At 58.2% G+C, this 24,039-nt stretch overlaps 1 protein-coding gene across 1 annotated transcript; it reads left to right on the top strand.

The window, feature by feature from the left end:
• Positions 1-476: 476 nt before the first annotated feature.
• Positions 477-23,896, top strand: CDK16 (cyclin dependent kinase 16). Its single transcript, XM_059837454.1, is given in 18 exon segments — positions 477-636; positions 1,306-1,423; positions 4,700-4,824; positions 5,630-5,720; positions 5,855-5,879; positions 6,845-6,920; positions 8,093-8,207; positions 8,938-9,032; positions 10,720-10,782; positions 12,399-12,522; positions 13,916-14,036; positions 16,731-16,828; positions 17,665-17,770; positions 18,919-18,961; positions 19,190-19,280; positions 20,255-20,332; positions 21,447-21,494; positions 21,823-23,896. Coding segments are annotated over 16 exon segments (1,398 nt in total). The 5' UTR covers positions 477-636; positions 1,306-1,314; the 3' UTR covers positions 21,485-21,494; positions 21,823-23,896.
• Positions 23,897-24,039: the final 143 nt, after the last annotated feature.

Raw genomic sequence — 24,039 nt, 5'->3', positions numbered from 1 at the left:
GGGCTGTCCCCGCCCCCTCCCTCTGAGGGGTGGGGTCAGTGGGGGCGGGGCCATGGTTGTTGGGTGTTGGGGAGGGGCGGGGTTGGCACAGATTTGGATTTGGAATTGGGGGGAGGGGGTCCCTGCTGGCTGTGACGTCAGGGGCTGGGGGTTCCCCCAAGGGAATTCCCCCCATCCCCCATTTGCCCGCTGGAGAGTTTGGGGGAGGGTCCCAAACAGCCCCCACCTCCCTGAGACCCCTCCCCACCTCATAAGCCCCGCCTCCTTTTCACCCCTTCACCTCTCCTTTCCCGCCCTTTGTGCTGACGTCACCCCACTTAGCTCCTCCCCTCCAGCGCGTTGTCCCGCCCCACAATGACATCATCCGCCTTCTAGCCCCGCCCCTCTGGCTCTATCGCACCGCCCCTCACCCGAACGTCACTCTCCTCTTAGCCACGCCCCTCCACCACGTCGCTCCTCCCTCGTCCTGACGTCAGTTGGCTCCGCCCCCGCCGCCATCTTGCGCCGCCGCCGCCGCCGCCGCTCCCGCCGCTCCCTCCCGGCCCGGCCCGGCCCGGCCCCACCGGAGCCCCCGCGGGGTCGGGCCCGGCCCCGCCATGGCCGAGGATTTCTGGGAGGCTCCGCGCCGCTGAGCCGGTAACGGGAACCCCCGGGAGCCCCGGGAAGCACCGGGAAGCCCCCGGGAAGCCCCCGGGAACCCCTCAGGAACCCCCCGGGAACCACCGGGATCTCCCGGGGCCCGCGGCCGCTGTGAGGGCAGCGGGAGGGGAGGGGAGGGGGGGACGAGGCCACGCCCCCTCGGGGCACGAGCGGCTCCACGGGGGGAGGAAGGGGGGGGGGGGGCAGGTGGGCAGGAGGGGCGGAGGTGATGGGGGGAGGGGCCAGGTGTGCCCAGGTGGGAGGGGGTGCCCAGGTGTGCCCAGGTGTGCAGAGTGGGCCTAGGTGTTCAGGGTGAATCCAGGTGTGCGGGGTGAGCCCAGGTGTGCCCAGGTGTTCAGGGTGTGCCCAGGTGTGGAAGCTGTGCCCAGCTGTGCAGGAGGCACTCAGGTGTGCAATGACCCCAGCTGTGCCCAGGTGTGCCCACGGCTCAGGTGTGCGGTGACCCCAGGTGTGCCCAGATGTGCAGGGCACTCAGGTGTGCAGTGACCCCGGGTGTTGAGGCTGTGCCCAGCTGTGCCCAGGTGTTCAGGAGGCACTCAGGTGTGCAGTGACCCCGGGTGCTGAGGCTGTGCCCAGCTCTGCCCAGGTGTACAGGGGTGCCCAGGTGTGCCCAGGTGTGCGTGCCCACGCTCAGGTGTGCCGCAGGGCAGGGCCATGGACCGGATGAAGAAGATCAAGCGGCAGCTGTCCATGACGCTGCGGGGGGGCCGCGCCCCCGACAAGGGCCTGGGGGACCCCCGAGACGGCGCCGGCAGCGACAGCGGTGAGCGCTGGCCCTTTAAGGGAAGCCCCACCCCCCCCGGAGCCAGCCCCGCCCCCCCAAAGATGGGAGCTGGCCCTTTAAGACGGTGCGGGTTGGGGGTGCCTGGCCCTTTAAGAAAGCGGGGGCAGGGTTGGGGGTGCCTGGCCCTTTAAATGCTTTGGGGGTGATGGGAAGGAAATTGAGGAGTGCCTGGCCCTTTAAGAGGATACCTGTCCTTTTAGATGGTGCCTGTCCCTTTAAGAGGGTGCCTGGCCCTTTAAGAGGGTGCCTGGCCCTTTAAGAGGGTGTCTGGCCCTTTAAGAGCATGGGGAGTGAGGGGCAGAAGGAAAATTGAGGGTGCCTGGCCCTTTAAGAGTGTACCTGTCCCTTTAAGAAGGTACCTGGCTCTTTTATAGACTGCCTGGCCCTTTAAGAGAGTGCCTGGCCCTTTAAGAGGGTACCTGTCCCTTTAAGAAGGTACCTGACTCTTTTATAGAATGCCTGGCCCTTTAAGAGGGTACCTGTCCCTTTAAGAGGGTGCCTGGCCCTTTAAGAGTGTACCTGTCCCTTTAAGAAGGTACCTGGCTCTTTTATAGAATACCTGGCCCTTTAAGAGTGTACCTGTCCCTTTAAGAAGGTACCTGGCTCTTTTATAGACTGCCTGGCCCTTTAAGAGAGTGCCTGTCCCTTTAAGAGGTTGCCTGTCCTTTTAAGAAGGCAGGTGGGGGGGCACAGTTTTGAGGTGCCTGTCCCTTTAAGAGAGTGCCTGTCCCTTTAAGATGGTACCTGGCCTTTTTACGGGGTACCTGTCCCTTTAAGAAGCCGGGGCAGGCACATTTTGAGGTGCCTGTCCCTTTAAGAAGCCGGGGGGTCGGCATGTTTTTAGGTGTCTGTCCCTTTAAGAGGGTGCCTGTCCCTTTAAGAAGGTACCTGGCTCTTTTATAGAATGCCTGGCCCTTTAAGAGGGTGCCTGGCCCTTTAAGAGGGTGCCTGGCCCTTTAAGAAGGTACCTGTCCCTTTAAGAAGGTACCTGGCTCTTTTATAGAATGCCTGGCCCTTTAAGAGGGTGCCTGTCCCTTTAAGAGGGTGCCTGGCCCTTTAAGAGGTTGCCTGTCCTTTTAAGAAGGCAGGTGGGGGGGCACAGTTTTGAGGTGCCTGTCCCTTTAAGAGAGTGCCTGTCCCTTTAAGATGGTACCTAGCCTTTTTACGGGGTACCTGTCCCTTTAAGAAGCCGGGGCAGGCACATTTTGAGGTGCCTGTCCCTTTAAGAAGCCGGGGGGGGGCGGCATGTTTTTAGGTGTCTGTCCCTTTAAGAGGGTGCCTGTCCCTTTAAGAAGGTACCTGGCTCTTTTATAGAATACCTGGCCCTTTAAGAGGGTGCCTGGCCCTTTAAGAGGGTGCCTGTCCCTTTAAGAAGGTACCTGGCCTTTTTACGGGGTACCTGTCCCTTTAAGAAGCCGGGGCAGGCACATTTTGAGGTGCCTGTCCCTTTAAGAAGCCGGGGGGTCGGCATGTTTTTGGGTGTCTGTCCCTTTAAGAGGGTGTCTGTCCCTTTAAGAAGGTACCTGGCTCTTTTATAGAATGCCTGGCCCTTTAAGAGGGTGCCTGTCCCTTTAAGAAGGGGGGGCACATTTTGAGGTGCCTGTCCCTTTAAGAAGGTACCTGGCTCTTTTATAGAATGCCTGGCCCTTTAAGAGGGTGCCTGGCCCTTTAAGAGAGTGCCTGTCCCTTTAAGAAGGCAGGTGGGGGGGGCACAGTTTTGAGGTGCCTGTCCCTTTAAGAGAGTGCCTGTCCCTTTAAGATGGTACCTGGCCTTTTTACGGGGTACCTGTCCCTTTAAGAAGCCGGGGCAGGCACATTTTGAGGTGCCTGTCCCTTTAAGAGAGTGCCTGTCCCTTTAAGAAGGTACCTGGCCTTTTTACGGGGTACCTGTCCCTTTAAGAAGCTGGGGCAGGCACATTTTGAGGTGCCTGTCCCTTTAAGAAGCCGGGGGGTCGGCATGTTTTTAGGTGTCTGTCCCTTTAAGAGGGTGCCTGTCCCTTTAAGAAGGGGGGGCACATTTTGAGGTGCCTGTCCCTTTAAGAAGCCGGGGGGGTCGGCATGTTTTTAGGTGTCTGTCCCTTTAAGAGGGTGCCTGTCCCTTTAAGAAGGGGGGACACATTATGAGGTGCCTGTCCCTTTAAGACCCCCCCCCCCCAGCAGGACGCGGCCCCTTTAAGAGCCGGGTGTCCCCTCCTGTCCCCCCCTCCCCGTGCCCCCCCAGGCTCCTGCCGTGTCCCCCCCTCCCCATCTGTCCCCTGTCCCCCCCGCCATGTCCATCCATCTGTCCCCGTGTCCTGTCCCTTGTGCCCCCCCCAGGTGCCACCACCTGTCCCTGGTGCCACCACCTGTGCGCTGTCCCCGTGTCACCTCCGTGTCCCCAAATGGGGGGGGGGGGGGAGTGTGCCCCTCCTGGGGACTTTTGGGGACATCGGGGAGGTCCCTGGGGTTTGGGGGTGTCCTTTGGTGGGGGTCCCTTGGGGACACTGGGGGGTCCTTGGGGACATTGGGGGTCCCTTGGGGACATTGGGGGGTCCTTGGGTTCATTTGGGGGGGGTCCTTTGGGTGTCCCTTGATTTTGGGGGGGTTTTGGGGGGCCTCTTGGGGACATTAGGGGGACATTGGGGTCATTGGGGGGGGGTCCTTGGGGACATTGGGGAGGTCCCTGGGGTTTGGGGATGTCCTCTGGGGGGTTTTTGGGGACATTCGGGGGTCCTTGGGGACATTGGGGGGTCCTTGGGGTTTGGGGGTGTCCCTTGGGGGGCTTTTGGGGACATTGGGGGGGTCCTTGGGGACATTGGGGGGGTCCTTGGGGACATTGGGGGGGTCCCTGGGGTTTGGGGGTGTCCCTTGGGGGGCTTTTGGGGACATTGGGGGGTCCTTGGGGACATTGGGGGGGGTCCCTGGGTTTTGGGGGGTCCTTGGGGACATTGGGGGGGGGTCCCTGGGGTTTGGGGGGTCCTTGGGGACATTGGGGGGGGTCCCTGGGGTTTGGGGGGGGTCCTTGGGGACATTGGGGGGGGGGTCCCTGGGGTTTGGGGGGGTCCTTGGGGACATTGGGGGGGGGTCCCTGGGGTTTGGGGGTGTCCCTTGGGGGGCTTTTTGGGGACATTGGGGTCCCTGGAGGGGGGCTTTGGTGACAGCTTGGGGACACTGAGGAGTCCCAAGGGTTCCCTTGAGTTCGGGGGGTGGTTTTGGGGTGGTTTTGGGGTCTTTTGGGTATTTTGGGGTCCCTGAGCCCCCCTCCCGTGTCCCCAGAGCCGGGGGGGGACGAGGCCCGGATGGGGTCGGACGGGGAGAGCGACCCCCCCTCGGGGACATCCTCGGAGGAGGTGGCGTCACCCGTGAGGCTGCGGCAGCACCCGCGGCACGGAGCCTGCGAGGTGGGACTGGGCATACTGGGGATACTGGGAGCACTGGGAGGGACTGGGGATACCGGGGATACTGGGAGGGACTGGGAGAGACTGGGAAACTGGTGATACTGGGAGGAACTGGGGGGACTGGGGATACTGGGAGGGACTGGGAGAGAATGGGAAACTGGGGATGCTGGGAGGGACTGGGGGGGACTGGGGGGGACAGGGAGCACTGGGGGGACTGGGGAGGGAGCTGGGGATACTGGGAGGGACTGGGAGGGACTGGGAGAGAATGGGAAACTGGGTGATACTGGGAGGGACTGAGGGGAACTGGGATTAAACTGGGAGGAACTGGGGGGGATACTGGGAGGGACTGGGGGGACTGGGGGGCACTGGGAGGGACTGGGGATGCTGGGAGCACTGGGAGCACTGGGAGGGACTTGGGGGACTGGGAGGGACTGGGAGGGACTGGGAGCAGTGGGAGGGACAGGGGAACTGGGATTAAACTGGGAGGGACTGGGGGATACTGGGGGGGGACTGGGAGGGACTGAGAGAGAAGGGGGGGACTGGGGATACTGGGAGGGACTGGGGGGGCACTGGGGATTACTGGGAGGGACTGGGAGGGGACTGGGAGCAGTGGGAAGGACTGGGGGGGACTGGGATTAAACTGGGAGGGACTGGGAGGACTTGGGGGGACTGGTGGATACTGGGGGGAGGACTGGGAGGGACTGGGGGGACTGGGGGGGCACTGGGATGAGCTGGGAGGGCACTGGGAGCACTGGGAGGGCACTGGGATGAGCTGGTGTGACCTGGTGGCGCTGTCCCCTGTCCCCAGGATGTCACCAAGCGCCTGTCCCTGCCCGCTGACATCCGCCTGCCTGAGGGGGGGATTACTGGGGCCTGAACTGGGAGGGCACTGGGAGCACTGGGCTGAACTGGGAGGGCACTGGGATGAGCTGGTGTGACCTGGTGGCGCTGTCCCCTGTCCCCAGGATGTCACCAAGCGCCTGTCCCTGCCCGCTGACACCCGCCTGCCCGAGGGGGGGCTGGGGCTGGCCCGGGCCCCTGAGCCGCCGCCTGCGCCCGCGTCTCCCTGGTGCGTCCCAGTATGGACCAGTATGGACCAGTATAGACTAGGACAGAGTGGTACCGGACCAGTATGAACCAGTACAGAGTGGTACAGACCAGTATAAACCAGTATAGACTAATACAGAGTGGTACAGACCAGTATGAACCAGTACAGAGCAGTATAAATGAGTACAGAGTGGTACAGACCGGTATGGACGAGTATGAACCAGTACAAAACCAGTATAGACTAGTACAGAGTGGTACAGACCAGTATAAACCAGTACAGACCAGTATGAACGAGTACAGAGCAGTATAAACGAGTACAGAGTGGTACAGACCGGTATGGACCAGTATGAACCAGTACAGAGCAGTATGAACCAGTACAGAGCAGTACAGACCAGTATAAACCAGTATAGACTAGTACAGAGTGGTACAGACCAGTATAAACCAGTATAGACTAGTATAAACCAGTACAGAGTGGTACAGACCAGTCATGGACCAGTATAAACTGGTACAGACCAGTATGGACCAGTATAAACTGGTACAGACCAGTATCGGACCAGTACAGACCAGTATGAACCAGTACAGAGCAGTACAGACCAGTATGGACCAGTATAAACTGGTACAGACCAGTATGAACCAGTACAGAGTGATAGAGGCCAGTACAAACTGGTGCAAACCAGTACAGACCAGTATAAAGTACTATAACCAGTATAGACCAGTACAGATGAGTATAAATCACTACAAGACCAGTACAGACCAGTATAGACCAGTACAGACTAGTACCTACCAGTACAGACCAGTACAAACCAGTACAGACCAGTGTGAACCAGCACAGACATATGAGCTAGTACAGACCAGTATAGACCAGTATGGACCAGTATGGAGCAGTATGGACCAGTATGGAGCAGTATGGAGCGGGAGGGGGGGGCTGGGGTCCCCCCCAGTTCTCCCAGTTCTCCCAGTTCTCCCAGTAACGGAGCCCCTCCCCTCTCCACCAGTCGGAAATCGGCTTCGGGAAGTTGGAGACCTACGTGAAACTGGACAAACTGGGAGAGGTGAGGCACCAGGGCCACCTGTGCCACCTGGGTCACCTGTGTCACCTGTGTCACCTGTGTGTCACCTGTGTGACTTCTGTGTCACCTGTGTGTCACCTGTGTCACCTGTGTGACTTCTGTGCCACCTGTGTCACCTGTGTGACTTCTGTGTCACCTGTGTGTCACCTGTCACCTGTGCCACCTGTGCCACCTGTGCCACCTGTGTCACCTGTGTGTCACCTGTGTCACTTGTGCCACCTGTGCCACCTGTGTCACCTGTGTGTCACCTGTGTCACCTGTGTGACTTCTGTGTCACCTGTGTGTCACCTGTCACCTGTGCCACCTGTGCCACCTGTGTGTCGCCTGTGTCACCTGTGTGTCACCTGTCACCTGTGCCACCTGTCCCACCTGTGCCACCTGTGTGTCACCTGTCACCTGTGCTACCTGTGCCACCTGTGTCACCTGTGTGTCCTGTGTCACCTGTGTGTCACCTGTGTGTCACCTGTGTCACCTGTGTGTCACCTGTGTGTCACTTGTGTGTAACCTGTGTTACCTCTGTGTCATTTGTGCCACCTGTCACCTGTGCTACCTGTGTCACCTGTGCTACCTGTGACCTGTGTCACCTGTGTCCCCTCCATGTCCCCTCCATGGCTGTGATGTCCCTGTGTCCCTCATGTCCCTGTGTCCCCTCTGATGTCCTCCCCAATGTCCCCAATGTCCCCAGGGCGCCATGGTGTACAGGTGTCTCACCTGATGATGTCCCTGGTGATGTCTGTCCCTGATGATGTCCCCAATGTCCCCCAGTGTCCCCAATGTCCCCTGTTGTCCCCAGGGTACCTACACCACAGTGTGCAGGTGTCCCTGGTGATGTCCCTGATGATGTCCCCAATGTCCCCAATGTCCCCTTGTCCCCAGGGTACCTATGCCACGGTGTGCAGGTGTCCCTGGTGATGTCCCTGGTGATGTCCCTGATGATGTCCCCAATGTCCCCAATGTCCCCTTGTCCCCAGGGTACCTACGCCACGGTGTGCAGGTGTCCCTGGTGATGTCCCTGATGATGTCCCCAATGTCCCCAATGTCCCCTGCTGTCCCCAGGGTACCTATGCCACGGTGTGCAGGTGTCCCTGGTGATGTCCCTGTGTCCCTGGTGATGTCCCTGGTGATGTCCCCAATGTGTCCCCTGCTGTCCCCAGGGTACCTACGCCACGGTGTACAAGGGCCGCAGCAAGCTGACCGAGAACCTGGTGGCGCTGAAGGAAATCCGGCTGGAGCACGAGGAGGGGGCGCCCTGCACGGCCATCCGCGAGGGTGGGGACACTGGGGACACCCTGGGGACACTGGGGGGACACAGCCTGCACGGCCATCCGCGAGGGTGGGGACAGTGGGGACACCCTGGGGACACTGGGGGCACACAGCCTGCACGGCCATCCGCGAGGGTGGGGACACTGGGGACACCCTGGGGACACTGGGGACACCTTGGGGACACTGTGGGGACATGGGGGCACACAGCCTGCACGGCCATCCGCGAGGGTGGGGACACTGGGGACGCCCTGGGGACACTGTGGGGACATTGGGGACACAGTCTGCACAGCCATCCGCGAGGGTGGGGACACTGGGGACACCCTGGGGACACTGGGGACACTGGGGGGACATTGGGGCACACAGCCTGCACGGCCATCCGCGAGGGTGGGGACACTGGGGGGACACCCTGGGGACATGGGGGGACATTGGGGGACACTGGGGACACCTTGGGGACACTGGGGGCACACAGCTTGCACAGCCATCCGCGAGGGTGGGGACACTGGGGACGCCCTGGGGACACTGGGGACACTGGGAGGACATGGGGGACATGGGGGGACACAGGAGGTGGGAAGGGGTTTGGGAGGTCTGGGGGTGGCTCCCACCAGGGCTGAGGCCACTGAACTGCCTTGTCCCCCGCTGTGTCGTGTCCCCCCTGTGTCCCCCACCGTGTCCCCCCCTGTGTCCCCTTCTGTGTCCCCCCCCCGTGTCCCCTCCTGTGTCCCCAATGTCCCCGCAGTGTCCCTGCTGCGGGATCTCAAGCACGCCAACGTGGTGACGCTGCACGACATCGTGCACACGCCGCAGTGCCTGACGCTGGTCTTCGAGTACCTGGTGAGCCCAAAGCACCCCAAAACCACCCCAAATTCACCCCAAAATCACCCCAAAATTCACCCCCAAATCACCCCAAATTCACCCCAAATTCACCCCAAATTCACCCCAAAATCCAGCCTGAAATCACCCCAAATCACCCCAAATTCACCCCAAAATCACCCCAAAATCCAGCCTGAAATCACCCCAAAATCACCCCAAAATCCGGCCTGAAATCACCCCAAATCACCCCAAATTCACCCCAAAATCACCCCAAAATCCAGCCTGAAATCACCCCAAATTCCAGCCTGAAATCACCCCAAATTCACCCCAAAATCACCCCAAAATCCAGCCTGAAATCACCCCAAATTCACCCCCAAATCACCCCAAAATCCAGCCTGAAATCACCCCAAAATCCAGCCTGAAATCACCCCAAATTCACCCCAAAATCCAGCCTGAAATCACCCCAAATTCACCCCCAAATCACCCCAAAATCCAGCCTGAAATCACCCCAAATTCACCCCAAAATCCAGCCTGAAATCACCCCAAATTCACCCCAAAATTCACCCCAAAATCCAGCCTGAAATCACCCCAAATTCACCCCAAATTCACCCCAAAATTCAGCCTGAAAACACCCCAAATCACCCCAAAATCACCCCAAAACTACCCCAAAACTACCCCAAAATCACCCCAAATTCACCCAAAATCATCCAAAATTCACCCCAGAATCCATCCCAAATCCATCCCAAAATTAATCCCAAAGTTAATCCCAAAATTCACCCCGAAATCCATCCCAAATTCACCCCAAAATTAATCCCCAAATTCATCCAAAATTCACCTCAGAATCCGTCCCAAATCACTCCAAATTCACCCTCAAATCACCCCAAAATCCAGCCTGAAATCACCCCAAATTCACCCCAAAACTACCCCAAAATCACTCCAAATTCACCCTCAAATCACCCCAAATTCACCCCAAAATCACCCCAAAATTCACCCCAAATTACCCCAAAATTAACAGCAGAATGCACTCTGAAATCCACCCCAAGTCCATCCCAAAATCCACCCCAAATCCATTCCAAATCACCCCAAAATCACCCTGAAACTCACCCCAAATTCCACCCAAAATCCACCCCAAAATTCACTCTGAAATTCACCCCAAATCCATCCCAAATCACCCTGAAATTCACCCCAAATTCCACCCAAAATCCACCCCAAAATTCACTCTGAAATCCACCCCAAATCCATCCCAAATCACCCCAAAATCCATCCCAAAATTCACCCCAAATTCCACCCAAAATCCACCCCAAATCCATCCCAAATCACCCCAAAATCACCCTGAAACTCACCCCAAATTCCACCCAAAATCCACCCCAAAATTCACCCCAAATTCCACCCCAAATCCACCCCAAAATCCACCCCAAATCCATCCCAAATCACCCCAAATCACCCTGAAATTCACCCCAAATTCCACCCCAAATCCACCCCAAAATTCACTCTGAAATCCACCAAAAATCCACTCCAAATCCATCCCAAAATCCACCCTAAATCCATCCCAAATCACCCCAAATCCATCCCAAATCACCCCAAAATCACCCTGAAATTCACCCCAAATTCCACCCAAAATCCACCCCAAATTCCACCCAAAATCCCCCAAAATTCACCCTGAATTCCCCCAAAATCCCCCAAAATTTGGGATTTTTGCTCTCCGCAGGACAGGGACCTGAAGCAGTACCTGGACGATTGTGGGAACGTCATCAGCATGCACAACGTCAGGGTGAGCATTTGGGGCTGTTTTGGGATTTTGGGGGATTTTTGGGGGGATTTTGGGGGGATTTGAGTAAGTTTTGGGCATTTTGGGAGGTTTTTGGGGGAATTTTGGGAGTTTTTGATGGGATTTAGGGAGGTTCTTGATGGGATTTTGGGATCATCAGCGTGCACAACGTCAGGGTGAGCATTTGGGGCGTTTTTGGGATTTTGGGAGATTTTGGGGGGATTTTTTGGGGGATTTGAGGAAGTTATGGGGATTTAGGGAGGTTTTTGGGGGGAATTTTGGCAATTTTTGGAGGGATTTGAGTAGGTTTTGGGGGGATTTTGGGAATTTTTGATGGGGTTTTGGGGGGTTTTGAGGTGATCAGCGTGCACAAAATCAGGGTGAGCATTTGGGGCTGTTTTGGGATTTTGGGGGATTTTTTGGGGGATTTTGGGGGGATTTGAGGAGGTTTTGGGCATTTTGGGAGGTTTTTGGGGGAATTTTGGGAATTTTTGGAGGGATTTAGGGAGGTTCTTGATGGGATTTTGGGATCATCAGCGTGCACAACGTCAGGGTGAGCATTTGGTGATGTTTGGGGATTTTGGGAGATTTTTGGGGGATTTTTTGGGGGATTTGAGGAGGTTTTGGGGATTTTGGGAGGTTTTTGGGGGAATTTTGGGGATTTTTGGAGGGATTTTGGGGAGTTTTTGGTGGGATTTTGGGGGGTTTTGAGGTGATCAGCGTGCACAAAATCAGGGTGAGCATTTGGGGCTGTTTTGGGATTTTGGGGGATTTTGGGGGATTTTTTGGGGGGATTTGAGGAGGTTTTGGGTATTTAGGGAGGTTTTTGGGGATTTGGGGAATTTTTGGAGGGATTTGAGTAGGTTTTGGGGGATTTTGGAAATTTTTGATGGGATTTAGGGAGGTTCTTGATGGGATTTTGGGGGGTTTTGAGGTGATCAGCGTGCACAAAATCAGGGTGAGCATTTGAGGCGTTTTTGGGATTTTGGGGGATTTTTTGGGGGATTTGGGAATTTTTGGAGGGATTTGAGTAGGTTTTGGGGGGATTTTGGGAATTTTTGGAGGGATTTGAGTAGGTTTTGAGGGGATTTGGGGAATTTTTGATGGAATTTTGGGGAGTTTTTGATGGGATTTTGGGGTCGTCAGGGTGAGAATTTGGCGTTTTTCATGGGATTTTGGGGGGATTTTGGGCGATTTTGGGGTCTCTGGTGTCTCCCAGGGAGGTTTAAGAGGCAGAGAGGGACCGGGATTGTGTGTCCCTGTCAGTCCCTGGCTGTCCCCAGGTGTCCCCAGGTGTCCCCCAGGTGTCCCCAGGTGTCCCCAAGGTTCTGATCCCCTTGTTTTGGGGGGTGGCAGCTGTTCCTGTTCCAGCTCCTGTGGGGTCCCTGTGTGTCCCTGTCAGTCCCTGGCTGTCCCCAGGTGTCCCCAGGTGTCCCCAGGGTTCTGATCCCCTTGTTTTGGGGGGTGGCAGCTGTTCCTGTTCCAGCTCCTGCGGGGTCCCTGTGTGTCCCTGTGTGTCCCTGTCAGTCCCTGGCTGTCCCCAGGTGTCCCCCAGGTGTCCCCAGGTGTCCCCCAGGTGTCCCCAAGGTTCTGATCCCCTTGTTTTTGGGGGGTGGCAGCTGTTCCTGTTCCAGCTCCTGCGGGGTCTCGCCTTCTGCCACCGCCACAAGGTTCTGCACCGCGACCTCAAACCCCAGAACCTCCTGCTCAGCCGCCGGGGGGACCTCAAACTGGCAGATTTCGGTCTGGGCACCCCAAAAATCCTGATCTGGCACCCCAAAAATCCTGATCTGGCACCCCAAAAACTCCCCAAGACCTCCCAAAACCCCCATCAGAAACCATAAACCTTCCCAGGATCCCATAAACCTTCCCAGGATCTGCTCAGCCACTGGGGTGATCTCAAACTGCCAGATTTCAGTCAGGGCACCCCAAAAACTTGACCTGACACCCCAAAGCCTGGCCTGGGACCCCAAAACCTGATCTGAGACCCCAAAAACCTGATCTGGGACCCAAAACATGACCTGAGACCCCAAAACCTGATCTGGGACCCCAAAACCTGACCTGGCACCCCCAAAACGTGACCAGGGACCCCAAAAACCTGACCTGGCACCCCAAAACCTGACCTGGCATCCCAAAACCTGACCTGGCACCCCAAAAACCTGACCTGAGACCCCAAAATCCTCTCAGAACTCCACAAAATCCCCCAAGACCCCATTTCCTGCCCCCCCAGCCCCATTTCCTGCCCCCCCGACCCCTTTGTGCCCCCCCAGCCCCATTTCCTGACCCCTCTGTGCCCCCAGCCCCATTTCCTGCCCCCCCCAGCCCCATTTCCTGCCCCCCCAGCCCCATTTCCTGCCCCCCTGACCCCTCTGTGCCCCCCCAGCCCCATTTTCTGACCCCTCTGTGCCCCCAGCCCCATTTCCTGACCCCTCTGTGCCCCCAGCCCCATTTTCTGCCCCCTCTGTGCCCCCAGCCCCATTTCCTGCCCCCTCTGTGCCCCCAGCCCCATTTCCTGACCCCTCTGTGCCCCCCAGCCCCATTTCCTGACCCCTCTGTGCCCCCAGCCCCATTTCCTGACCCCTCTGTGCCCCCCCAGCCCCATTTCCTGACCCCTCTGTGCCCCCCAGCCCCATTTCCTGCCCCCCTGACCCCTCTGTGCCCCCAGCCCCATTTCCTGACCCCTCTGTGCCCCCCAGCCCCATTTCCTGCCCCCCCAGCCCCATTTCCTGACCCCTGACCCCTCTGTGCCCCCAGCCCCATTTCCTGACCCCTCTGTGCCCCCCAGCCCCATTTCCTGACCCCCTGACCCCTCTGTGTCCCCAGCTCCATTTCCTGCCCCCCTGACCCCTCTGTGCCCCCAGCCCCATTTCCTGCCCCCCTGACCCCTCTGTGCCCCCCCAGCCCCATTTCCTGACCCCTCTGTGCCCCCAGCCCCATTTCCTGCCCCCCTGCCCCCTCTGTGCCCCCAGCCCCATTTCCTGACCCCTCTGTGCCCCCCCAGCCCCATTTCCTGCCCCATTTCCTGCCCCCTCTGTGCCCCCAGCCCCATTTCCTGACCCCTCTGTGCCCCCCAGCCCCATTTCCTGCCCCCTCTGTGCCCCCCAGCCCCATTTCCTGACCCCTCTGTGCCCCCCAGGCCTGGCCCGTGCCAAGTCCATCCCCACCAAGACGTTCTCGAGCGAGGTGGTGACGCTGTGGTACCGCCCGCCCGACATCCTGCTGGGCTCCACCGAGTACAGCACCCAGATCGACATGTGGTGGGCACTGGGGGCACTGGGAGGCACTGGGAGGGGCACTGGGGGCACTGGGAGGGACTGGGAGGGACACTGGGGGCACTGGGGGGGACTGGGATTTACTGGGATGGGCACTGGGGGCACTGGGACAGGCACATCCTGCTGGGCTCCACCGAGTACAGCACCCAGATCGACATGTGGTGGGCACTGGGGGCACTGGGAGGCACTGGGAGGGGCACTGGGATTCACTGGGAGGGACTGGGATTCACTGGGAGGGACTGGGATTCACTGGGATGGGCACTGGGGGCACTGGGACAGGCACATCCTGCTGGGCTCCACCGAGTACAGCACCCAGATCGACATGTGGTGGGCACTGGGGGCACTGGGAGGCACTGGGAGGGACTGGGAGGGGCACTGGGAGGGACTGGGGGGGACTGAGATTTACTGGGATTCACTGGGATGGGCACTGGGGGCACTGGGATGGGCACATCCTGCTGGGCTCCACCGAGCACAGCACCCAGATCGACATGTGGTGGGCACTGGGGGCACTGGGAGGCACTGGGAGGGGCACTGGGGGCACTGGGATTCACTGGGATTCACTGGGATGGGCACTGGGACGGACTGGGAGGCACTGGGAGGGACTGGAAGGGGCACTGGGGGTACTGGGAGGGACTGGGAGGGACTGGGATTCACTGGGATGGGCACATCCTGCTGGGCTCCACCGAGTACAGCACCCAGATCGACATGTGGTGGGCACTAGGGGCACTGGGAGGCACTGGGAGGGACTGGGAGGGACTGGGAGGGACTGGGAGGGGCACTGGGGGCACTGGGATTTACTGGGGATTCACTGGAAGGGGCACTGGGGGCACTGGGAGGGACTGGGAGGGGCACTGGGGGCACTGGGATTTACTGGGGATTCACTGGAAGGGGCACTGGGGGCACTGGGAGGGACTTGGAGGGGCACTGGGGGCACTGGGAGGGACTGGGATTCACTGGGATGGGCGCTGGGGGCACTGGGATGGGCACTGGGGGCACTGGGATTTACTGGGGATTCACTGGGAGGGGCACTGGGGGCACTGGGAGGGACTTGGAGGGGCACTGGGGGCACTGGGAGGGACTGGGATTCACTGGGATGGGCGCTGGGGGCACTGGGATGGGCACTGGGAGGGACTGGGAGGGACTGGGATTTACTGGGATTCACTGGGATGGGCACTGGGGGCACTGGGAGGGACTGGGAGGGGCACTGGGGGCACTGGGAATTACTGGGATTTACTGGGATGGGCACTGGGATTTACTGGGAGGGACTGGGGGATGTTGGAGGTCTCACGGGGGTAATTTTGGGGATAATTTTGGGGTTTTTGGGGGGGTCTCTCTGCCAGGGGGGTCACTCTGGGATTTTGGGGTTTGCAGGGATAATTTTGGGGATAATTTTTGGGGTTTTGGGGTTTTTTGGGGGTCTCCCTGGCAGGGGGGTCAGTTTGGAGTTTTTGGGGGTAATTTTAGGGGGAATTTTGGAGTTTTTTTGGGGTAATTTGGGGTTTTTTGGGGCTAATTTGTGGTTTTTTGGGGTTAATTTTTGGGTTTTTTGGGGATAATTTTGTGGTCTCCTTGCTGGAGAGGATCAGTTGGGGATTTTGGGGTTAATTTTGGGTTTTTTGGGGTCTCCCTGGCAGGGGGGTCAGTTTGGGATTTTGGGGTAATTTTGGGGTTAATTTGGGGTTTTTTGGGGTTAATTTTTGGGTTTTTTGGGGATAATTTTGGGGTCTCCTTGCCAGGGGGGATCAGTTGAGGATTTTGGGGTTAATGTTGGTTTTTTTGGGGTTCTCCTGGCAGGGGGGTCAGTTTGGAGTTTTGGGGGTAATTTTGGGTTTTTTTGGGGTAATTTGGAGTTTTTTGGGGTTAATTTTTAGTTTTTTTGGGGATAATTTTGGGGTCTCCTTGCCGGGGAGGATCAGTTGGGGATTTTGGGGTTAATTTTGGGTTTTTTGGGGGTCTCCTGGCAGGGGGGTCAGTTTGGAGTTTTTGGGGGTAATTTTGGGGGGAATTTTGGAGTTTTTTGGGGGTATTTTGGGGTTTTTTTGGGGGATAATTTTGTGGTCTCCTTGCTGGGGAGGATCAGTTGAGGATTTTGGGGTTAATTTTGGGTTTTTTGGGGTCTCCCTGGCAGGGGGGTCAGTTTGGAGTTTTTGGGGTAATTTTGGGGGTAATTTTGGAGGTTTTTGGGGATAATTTTGGAGTTTTTTGGGGTTAATTTTTGGTTTTTTTGGGGATAATTTTGAGGTCTCCTTGCCGGGGAGGATCAGTTGAGGATTTTGGGGTTAATTTTGGGTTTTTTGGGGTTCTCCTGGCAGAAGGGTCAGTTTGGAGTTTTTGGGGTAATTTTGGGGGGAATTTTGGAGTTTTTTTGGGGTAATTTGGGTTTTTTTGGGGCTAATTTGTGGTTTTTTGGGGTTAATTTTTGGTTTTTTTGGGGATAATTTTGGGGTCTCCTTGCCGGGGAGCATCAGTTGGGGATTTTGGGGTTAATTTTGGGTTTTTTTGGGGTCTCCCTGGTAGGGAGGTCAGTTTGGAGTTTTTGGGGTAATTTTGGGGGGAATTTTGGAGTTTTTTGGGGTTAATTTTTGGTTTTTTTGGGGATAATTTTGTGGTCTCCTTGCTGGGGAGGATCAGTTGAGGATTTTGGGGTTAATTTTGGGTTTTTTGGGGTTCTCCTGGCAGGGGGGTCGGCTGCATCTTCTCAGAGATGGTGACGGGGCGGCCGCTGTTTCCCGGGGCCACCGTGGAGGAGCAGCTGCACTTCATCTTCCGCCTGCTCGGTGCTTTTGGGGCAAAAAACGGGGGATTTGGGCAAATTGGGGGGTTTGGGAAAGATCTGGGAGGAAAATCTGAGGAGGAATTGGGAAAATCCAGAAGAATTTGGGCAAATCTGGGGGGTTTGGGGAGATTTGGGGGGAAAATTTTGGGGGGATTTCAGAGAATCCAGGGGGGTTTGGGAGAAATCTGGGGGGATTTGGGAAAAATCTGGGGGGAAATTTGGGGGGATTTGGGGGAAATCTGGGGGATTTGGGGCAAATTGAAGGGTTTGGGGGAAATCTGGGGGATTTGGGGCAATCTGGGTGGGTTTGGGGCAGTTCTGGGTGGATTTGGGGCAGTTCTGGGGGGGTTTGGGGCAGTTCTGGGGGGATTGGGGCAGTTCTGGGGGGGATTGGGGCAGTTCTGGGGGGGATTCGGGCAGTTCTGGGGGGTTTGGGGCAGTTCTGGGGGGTTTGGGGCAATCAGAGGGGGTTTGGGGCAGTTCTGAGGGGGATTGGGGCAGTTCTGGGGGGGATTGGGGCAGTTCTGGGGGGATTGGGGCAGTTCTGGGGGGTTTGGGGCAGTTCTGGGGGGTTTGGGGCAATCAGAGGGGGTTTGGGGCAGTTCTGAGGGGGATTGGGGCAGTTCTGGGGGGGATTGGGGCAGTTCTGAGGGGGATTGGGGCAGTTCTGGGGGGATTGGGGCAGTTCTGGGGGGTTTGGGGCAATCAGAGGGGGTTTGGGGCAGTTCTGAGGGGGATTGGGGCAGTTCTGGGGGGGATTGGGGCAGTTCTGGGGGGGTTTGGGGCAGTTCTGGGGGTGGTGGCACCGCTGACCCCCCACCGTGTCCCCCCCTTTAGGGACCCCGACGGAGGAGACGTGGCCGGGCATCGGTGCCAACGCCGAGTTCCGGGCACACAAATACCCCCTGTACCCCCCGGAGGGGCTGCGGCAGCACGCGCCACGGTCAGGGGACAGCCGGGGGACACAGGGGACAGTGGGGACAGTGGGGACAGAGGGGACAGCCAGGGGACTGTGGGGACAGTGGGGACAGTGAGGGGACAGAAGGGACAGCCAGGGGACGGGGGGACAGCCAGGGGACAGAGGGGACAGAGGGGACAGCCAGGGGACAGCCAAGGGACAGTGGGGACAGAGGGGACAGTGAGGGGACAGAAGGGACAGCCAGGGGACAGTGGGGACAGAGGGGACAGCCGGGGGACAGAGGGGACAGCCAGGGGACAGTGGGGACAGTGAGGGGACAGACAGGACAGTGAGGGGACAGTGGGGACAGCCAGGGGACAGAGGGGACAGCCAGGGGACAGAGGGGACAGTGGGGACAGCCAGGGGACAGAGGGGACAGCCAGGGGACAGAGGGGACACTGGGGACAGCCAGGGGACAGTGGGGACAGCCAGGGGACAGCCAGGGGACAGTGGGGACAGAGGGAACAGCCAGGGGACAGTGGGGACAGTGGGGACAGCCAGGGGACAGACGGGACAGTGAGGGGACAGCCAAGGGACAGTGGGGACAGTGGGGACAGTGAGGGGACAGCAGGGTAGCACATGGGCACATGTAGTGGCACCTCTCCTTTGGGATGTCCCCTAGGGTGGCACCTGTCCCCTGTCCCATGAGGGTGTCCCCTGGGGTGGCACCTCTCCTTTGGGGTGTCCCCTAGGGTGGCACCTGTCCTTTGGGGTGTCCCCTGGGGTGGCACCTGTCCTTTGGTGTGTCCCCTGGGGTGGCACCTGTCCTTTGGGGTGTCCCCTAGGGTGGCACCTGTCCTTTGGTGTGTCCCCTGGGGTGGCACCTGTCCTTTGGGGTGTCCCCTAGGGTGGCACCTGTCCTTTGGGGTGTCCCCTGGGGTGGCACCTGTCCTTTGGGGTGTCCCCTGGGGTGGCACCTGTCCTTTGGGGTGTCCCCTAGGGTGGCACCTCTCCTTTGGGGTGTCCCCTGGGGTGGCACCTCTCCTTTGGGGTGTCCCCTGGGGTGGCACCTGTCCTTTGGGGTGTCCCCTGGGGTGGCACCTCTCCTTTGGGGTGTCCCCTGGGGTGGCACCTGTCCTTTGGGGTGTCCCCCAGGTGCGTTTGTGGCTCCTGAGTCCCTTTGTCCCCCCCAGGTTGGACCAGGACGGCGCCGACCTCCTGGGGCAGCTGCTGCAGGTGAGCTGGGCGTGGCCTGTGCTGGCCCCACCCCTTTGGCCACACCCAAGTGACCACACCCCTCCCCACGGGGTGTGACCTCAAACCCCTCCCACCATGGGCGTGGCTCCCTGGGAGGGGTGGGGCTACAACCACACCCCTTTGAAGGCGGGGGGCGGGGTTTTGTATAGCCACGCCCGTTTGTGGGTGTGTCCCACGGATGGGCGTGGCCTGACGGGGGCGGGGCAGTTTGAGGGGCGGCGGCGGCTGCCGGCGGCGGAGGCCATGGGACACGCCTTCTTCAGCTGCCTGGGGCCGCGCGTCAGCGCCCTGCCCGACAGTGAGTGGGCAGGGCTTGTGAGGGGGCGGGGCCTGTGGGTGGGGCTTTCATGGGTGTGGCAATGGGGATGGGGCTTCCGTGGGTGTGGCAGTGGGGGTGGGGTTTCACATGGGTGTGGCATTTGGGGCGGGGTTTCACATGGGTGTGGCTCTAGGGCAGGACTTTGGGTGTGGCTTTGCATGGGTGTGGCATTGGGGCGGGGTTTCACATGGGTGTGGCTCTAGGGCAGGACTTTGGGTGTGGCTTTGCATGGGTGTGGCATTGGGGGCGGGGTTTCACATGGGTGTGGCTCTAGGGCAGGGCTTTGGGTGTGGCTTTGCATGGGTGTGGCATTGGGGGCGGGGTTTCACATGGGTGTGGCTCTAGGGCAGGACTTTGGGTGTGGCTTTGCATGGGTGTGGCATTTGGGGCGGGGTTTCACATGGGTGTGGCTCTAGGGCAGGACTTTGGGTGTGGCTTTGCATGGGTGTGGCATTTGGGGCGGGGTTTCACATGGGTGTGGCTCTAGGGCAGGACTTTGGGTGTGGCTTTGTATGGGTGGGCATTGGGGGCGGGGTTTCTGTGGGTGTGGCTCTAGGGCAGGACTTTGGGTGTGGCTTTGCATGGGTGTGGCATTTGGGGCGGGGTTTCACATGGGTGTGGCTCTAGGGCAGGACTTTGGGTGTGGCTTTGCATGGGTGTGGCATTTGGGGCGGGGTTTCACATGGGTGTGGCATTGGGGGTGGGGCTTCATATGGGTGGGGTTTTGGGGGTTGGGCATGGAGAAGGTGTGGTCATGTGGGTGTGGCTTAAAGTGGGGCGGGGCTTGTGGGCTGGGTGGGGCTTTTCCATGGGTGGAGCTGGGGTGGGGGTGGGGCAGAATAGGCAGGGTTTAGCCACGGGTGGGTGGGGCTATGCAAATCAGGGGTGGTGTTTTCTAGGGGGTGTGGCTTAGGGTGGCCACACCCCTAATTTGGGGTCCCGCCCCCCCCCAGCCACATCCATCTTTGCGCTGAAGGAGATCCAGCTGCAGAAGGAGCCGGGGCTGCGAACGGGGCCCCTGCCCCCCACAGGTGGGACCCCAAAAACCCTGAACCCCAAAATCCCTGAACCCCAAAATCCCTGAACCCCACAGGTGGGACCCCAAAAACCCTGAACCCCAAAAATCCTGAACCCCAAAATCCCTGAACCCCAAAAATCCTGAACCCCACAGGTGGGACCCCAGAAACCCTGAACCCCAAAAATCCTAAATGCCAAAATCCTTGAACCCCAAAACCCCTGAACCCCAAAATCCCTGAACCCCAAAAACCCCTGAACCCCACAGGTGGGACCCCAAAAACCCTGAAACCCAAAAATCCTGAACCCCAAAACCCCTGAACCTCAAAAGTGGGACCCCAAAAACCCTGAAACCCAAAAATCCTGAACCCCAAAACCCCTGAACCTCACAGGTGGGACCCCAAAAACTCTGAAACCCAAAAATCCTGAACCCCAAAACCCCTGCCCCCCACAGGTGGGACCCCAAAAATCCTGAACCCCAAAATTTCCTGAACCCCAAAACCCCTGAACCTCACAGTTGGGACCCCAAAACCTGAACCCCAAAAAATTCCTGAACCCCATGGGTAGGACCCCAAAAAACCTGAGCCCCAAAATTCCCCCCAAACCCCCCCCCCACAGGTCAGACGGGGAATTTTGGGGCGTTTTGGGAATTTTTGGGGGGTTTATGGGGTAATTTTGATGTTTTTGTGGGGGATTTGATGGTGCATTTTTAGGTGGTTTTGGGGTGATTTTTGAGGTGATTTTGGTGGTTTTTGGGGGTGGTTTATGGGGTAATGGGGGTGGTTTATGGGGTAATTTTGAGGTGATTTTATTGTATTTTTTTGGATAATTTTGGGGTTTTTTTTGGGGGTGTTTATGGGTGATTTTGGGGGATTTTATGGAGTATTTTTAAGGTGGTTTTGGGGTTATTTTTGGGATGATTTGGGGTTTTTCTGGCGTGTTTATGGAGTATTTTTGAGGTGATTTTGGGGGTTTTTTTGAGGTGATTTTGGGGTTTCTTCTGAGGTGATTTGGAATTTTTTGGGATGTGTTTATGGGGTATTTTTGAGGTAGTTTTTGGCTATTTTTGAGGTGATTTTGGGGGTTTTTTTTGAGGTGAATTTGGGGTTTTTTCCCTTCTTTCCCCTGCAGGTTCTTCCGCCTTCCGGGTGCTCGACACTGAATTCTGATGTTGAGCAGGTGAGCCCCCCCCCCAAAATCTGGGATCCCAAAACTGGGGGGGTACATCTCTGGGGAGTGACCCCCAAAACCCCAAAAACCCCCCAAAAATGATCCCACCCCCCAAAAATCCCCAAAATGAAATGATATATAAATTCAGGAGCCCCCCCTGGAATTGGGATCCCCCAAAACCAGAGCAGCCCCCCCCTTGAATTTGGGGTTCAGACCCCCCCCTTCCCCCTCAAAATTTCAGGGAGGGGTCCCTAAAAAAGGGAGGGATAAATTTTGGGGGGAATTTTCATCTTTTTGGGGTCTTTTTTTATTTTTTAACTCCTTCCTCTCCCCACAGCCCCCGGACTGCTGCTGCGCCCCCCAGGACCCCCCAGATTCGGGGCTGGGGTCCCCCCAAAAAACCTCCAGGACTCTGGGGACACCCCAAAACTCTTCGTGGGGTGGTGGGGGGGGGTCCTTGGACTGCTGACCCCCCCCCCCAAAAAAATCCCCCCCACCCCCCAAGGAACTGCTGCTTGATTTTGGGGGGGGGGGGTTTCGCGTGGGACCCGCATTGTGGGGGGGTCTGGGGGGGAATTTGGGGTCCCCCCCCATTTTTTGGGGTCCCCCCCCATTTTCTGGGGTCCCCCCCCCATTTTTTGGGGGGGTTCTTCCCCCCCCCAGCCCCAATTTACGTCGAGTTTTATTTTTTCAAGGCAATATTATAAATCAGAGTCTATATCGGCCCCTCCCCCCCGGGGCGGGGCCTGAGGGGGAGGGGCCTAAAAAGGGGTGGGGCCGTTTGGGCAGTGGGGGAGGGGAGCTTACTCAGAGGTTACTCCAGGGTTACTCGGGGCTGCGGTGGCTCCTGGGAGGTTCCCCTGCAAGGCTTGGCCTGGGTTACTCCAGGGTTACTCAGACTTTACTCCCAGGTTTGACTCATTTCACTCCGTGGTTACTCCAGGGTTACTCAGACTTTGCTCCCAGGTTTGACTCACTTCACTCCGTGGTTACTCCAGGGTTACTCAGACTTTACTCCCAGCTTTGACTCACTTCACTCCAGGGTTACACAGACTTTGCTCCCAGGTTTGACTCACTTCACTCCAGGGTTACTCCAGGGTTACACAGACTTTACTCCAAGGCAGCTCAGGCCCAGCTCTGGGCCACCCCTGCCCTACTCCAGCCTTACTCCAGGGTTACTCAGCCTCCTCTCTCTGACGTTGTTCTCTGCTCCTGCTCTCGGTTACTCCTGAGTTACTCCAGAGTTACTCCAGGTTCTTACTCTGCTCTTACGCCGAGTTTGCTCCAGACTCGATTCCTACTCAGACTTTACTCCAGGGTTTCTCACGGCCAGGGTGGGGCCTTTACTCAGCTCTTACTCCAGGCTGCTCCTGGAGATCCTTACTCTGAGTTTACTCTGAGTTTACTCAGCCTTTGAGGGACTCTGGACTTGCAGGCAGAACTTACTCCAGACTTACTCAGCTCCTCACTCCGGCCTTGCTCAGCTCCCCCTTTTTGGGTTGTTTTGGGTCCTTTTTGCGCTACTCACACCTTACTCACACCTCACTCCGGGTGCTTGGATCCTCTTTGCCTTTGCCTTGCGCTTACTCCGCCCTTACTCAGCGCTTCCGCGCTCGCTCAGCCCCTGCTCGGAGCTTACTCAGAGCTTACTCAGCCTTTGAACGGACGTTGCTCCGCCTTTACTCAGAGGTTGCTCGGCCTTTACTCAGAGGTTACTCAGCCCTCTTAACAGACGTGACTCAGCCTTCACTCAGAGGTTTCTCAGAAGTTGCCCAGTCTTTACTCGGAAGTTACTCAGCCCTTGGACAGACATTACTCACCGTTCACTCCGGAATTACTCACAGCCCACCCACAGGGGACACCTCTCCTCTCACTGGCTACTCCGATGTTACGCCCACTTTACCCCGAGGTTACTCTGGGGTCACTCCTACACTACTCCAGGGTTACTCCGAGGGGGTGTTTTACTCCAGGGTTACTCTCACTTTACCCCGAGGTTACTCTGGGTCACTCCTACACTACTCCAGGGTTACTCCGAGGGGGTGTTTTACTCCGGGGTTACTCTCACTTTACCCCGAGGTTACTCTGGGGTTCCTCTCACCTTACTCTGGTTTTACTCCGAGGTTCCTCCCCCAGCCTCACTCAGGACCGCCCCCTCCCCTCCCCAATGGGGGCGGGGCTTTGCTCGGCAGGGGGCGGGGTCTCTGTGGCCCCGCCCTCACCCTGGGAAGGTGGGGGAGGGGCGGGGCGAGCCCCGGACCGCGATCGGGGAAGGGGGGGGAGGGGCACGGAGCCTGTTGGGGGGAGGGGCCGGGTAAGCCCCACCCCCCTTCATGACGTCACGGGGAAAGGGGCGGGGCCGCGGCGTTTCGGCTGTAACGGGACCGAACCATTAAAACCTCCCCGGGAGCGGCGTCAACGTCTGTGACCCCAAAACTAAACCGGGGACACCCAAACACCCCTGGGGACCCCAAAACAGCCCCGGGAACCCCAAAACCAGCCCAAGACCTCCCCTGGGAACCCCAAAACCCCCATGGGGACTCCTCAGTACCCCAAA

The sequence above is a fragment of the Haemorhous mexicanus genome (genome assembly GCF_027477595.1).
Source record: "Haemorhous mexicanus isolate bHaeMex1 chromosome 35 unlocalized genomic scaffold, bHaeMex1.pri SUPER_35_unloc_5, whole genome shotgun sequence".
In the NCBI taxonomy this organism is placed as follows: domain Eukaryota; kingdom Metazoa; phylum Chordata; class Aves; order Passeriformes; family Fringillidae; genus Haemorhous; species Haemorhous mexicanus.
The sequence above is the reverse complement of the archived record's forward strand: the minus strand, read 5'-3'. Positions and strand labels throughout refer to the sequence as shown.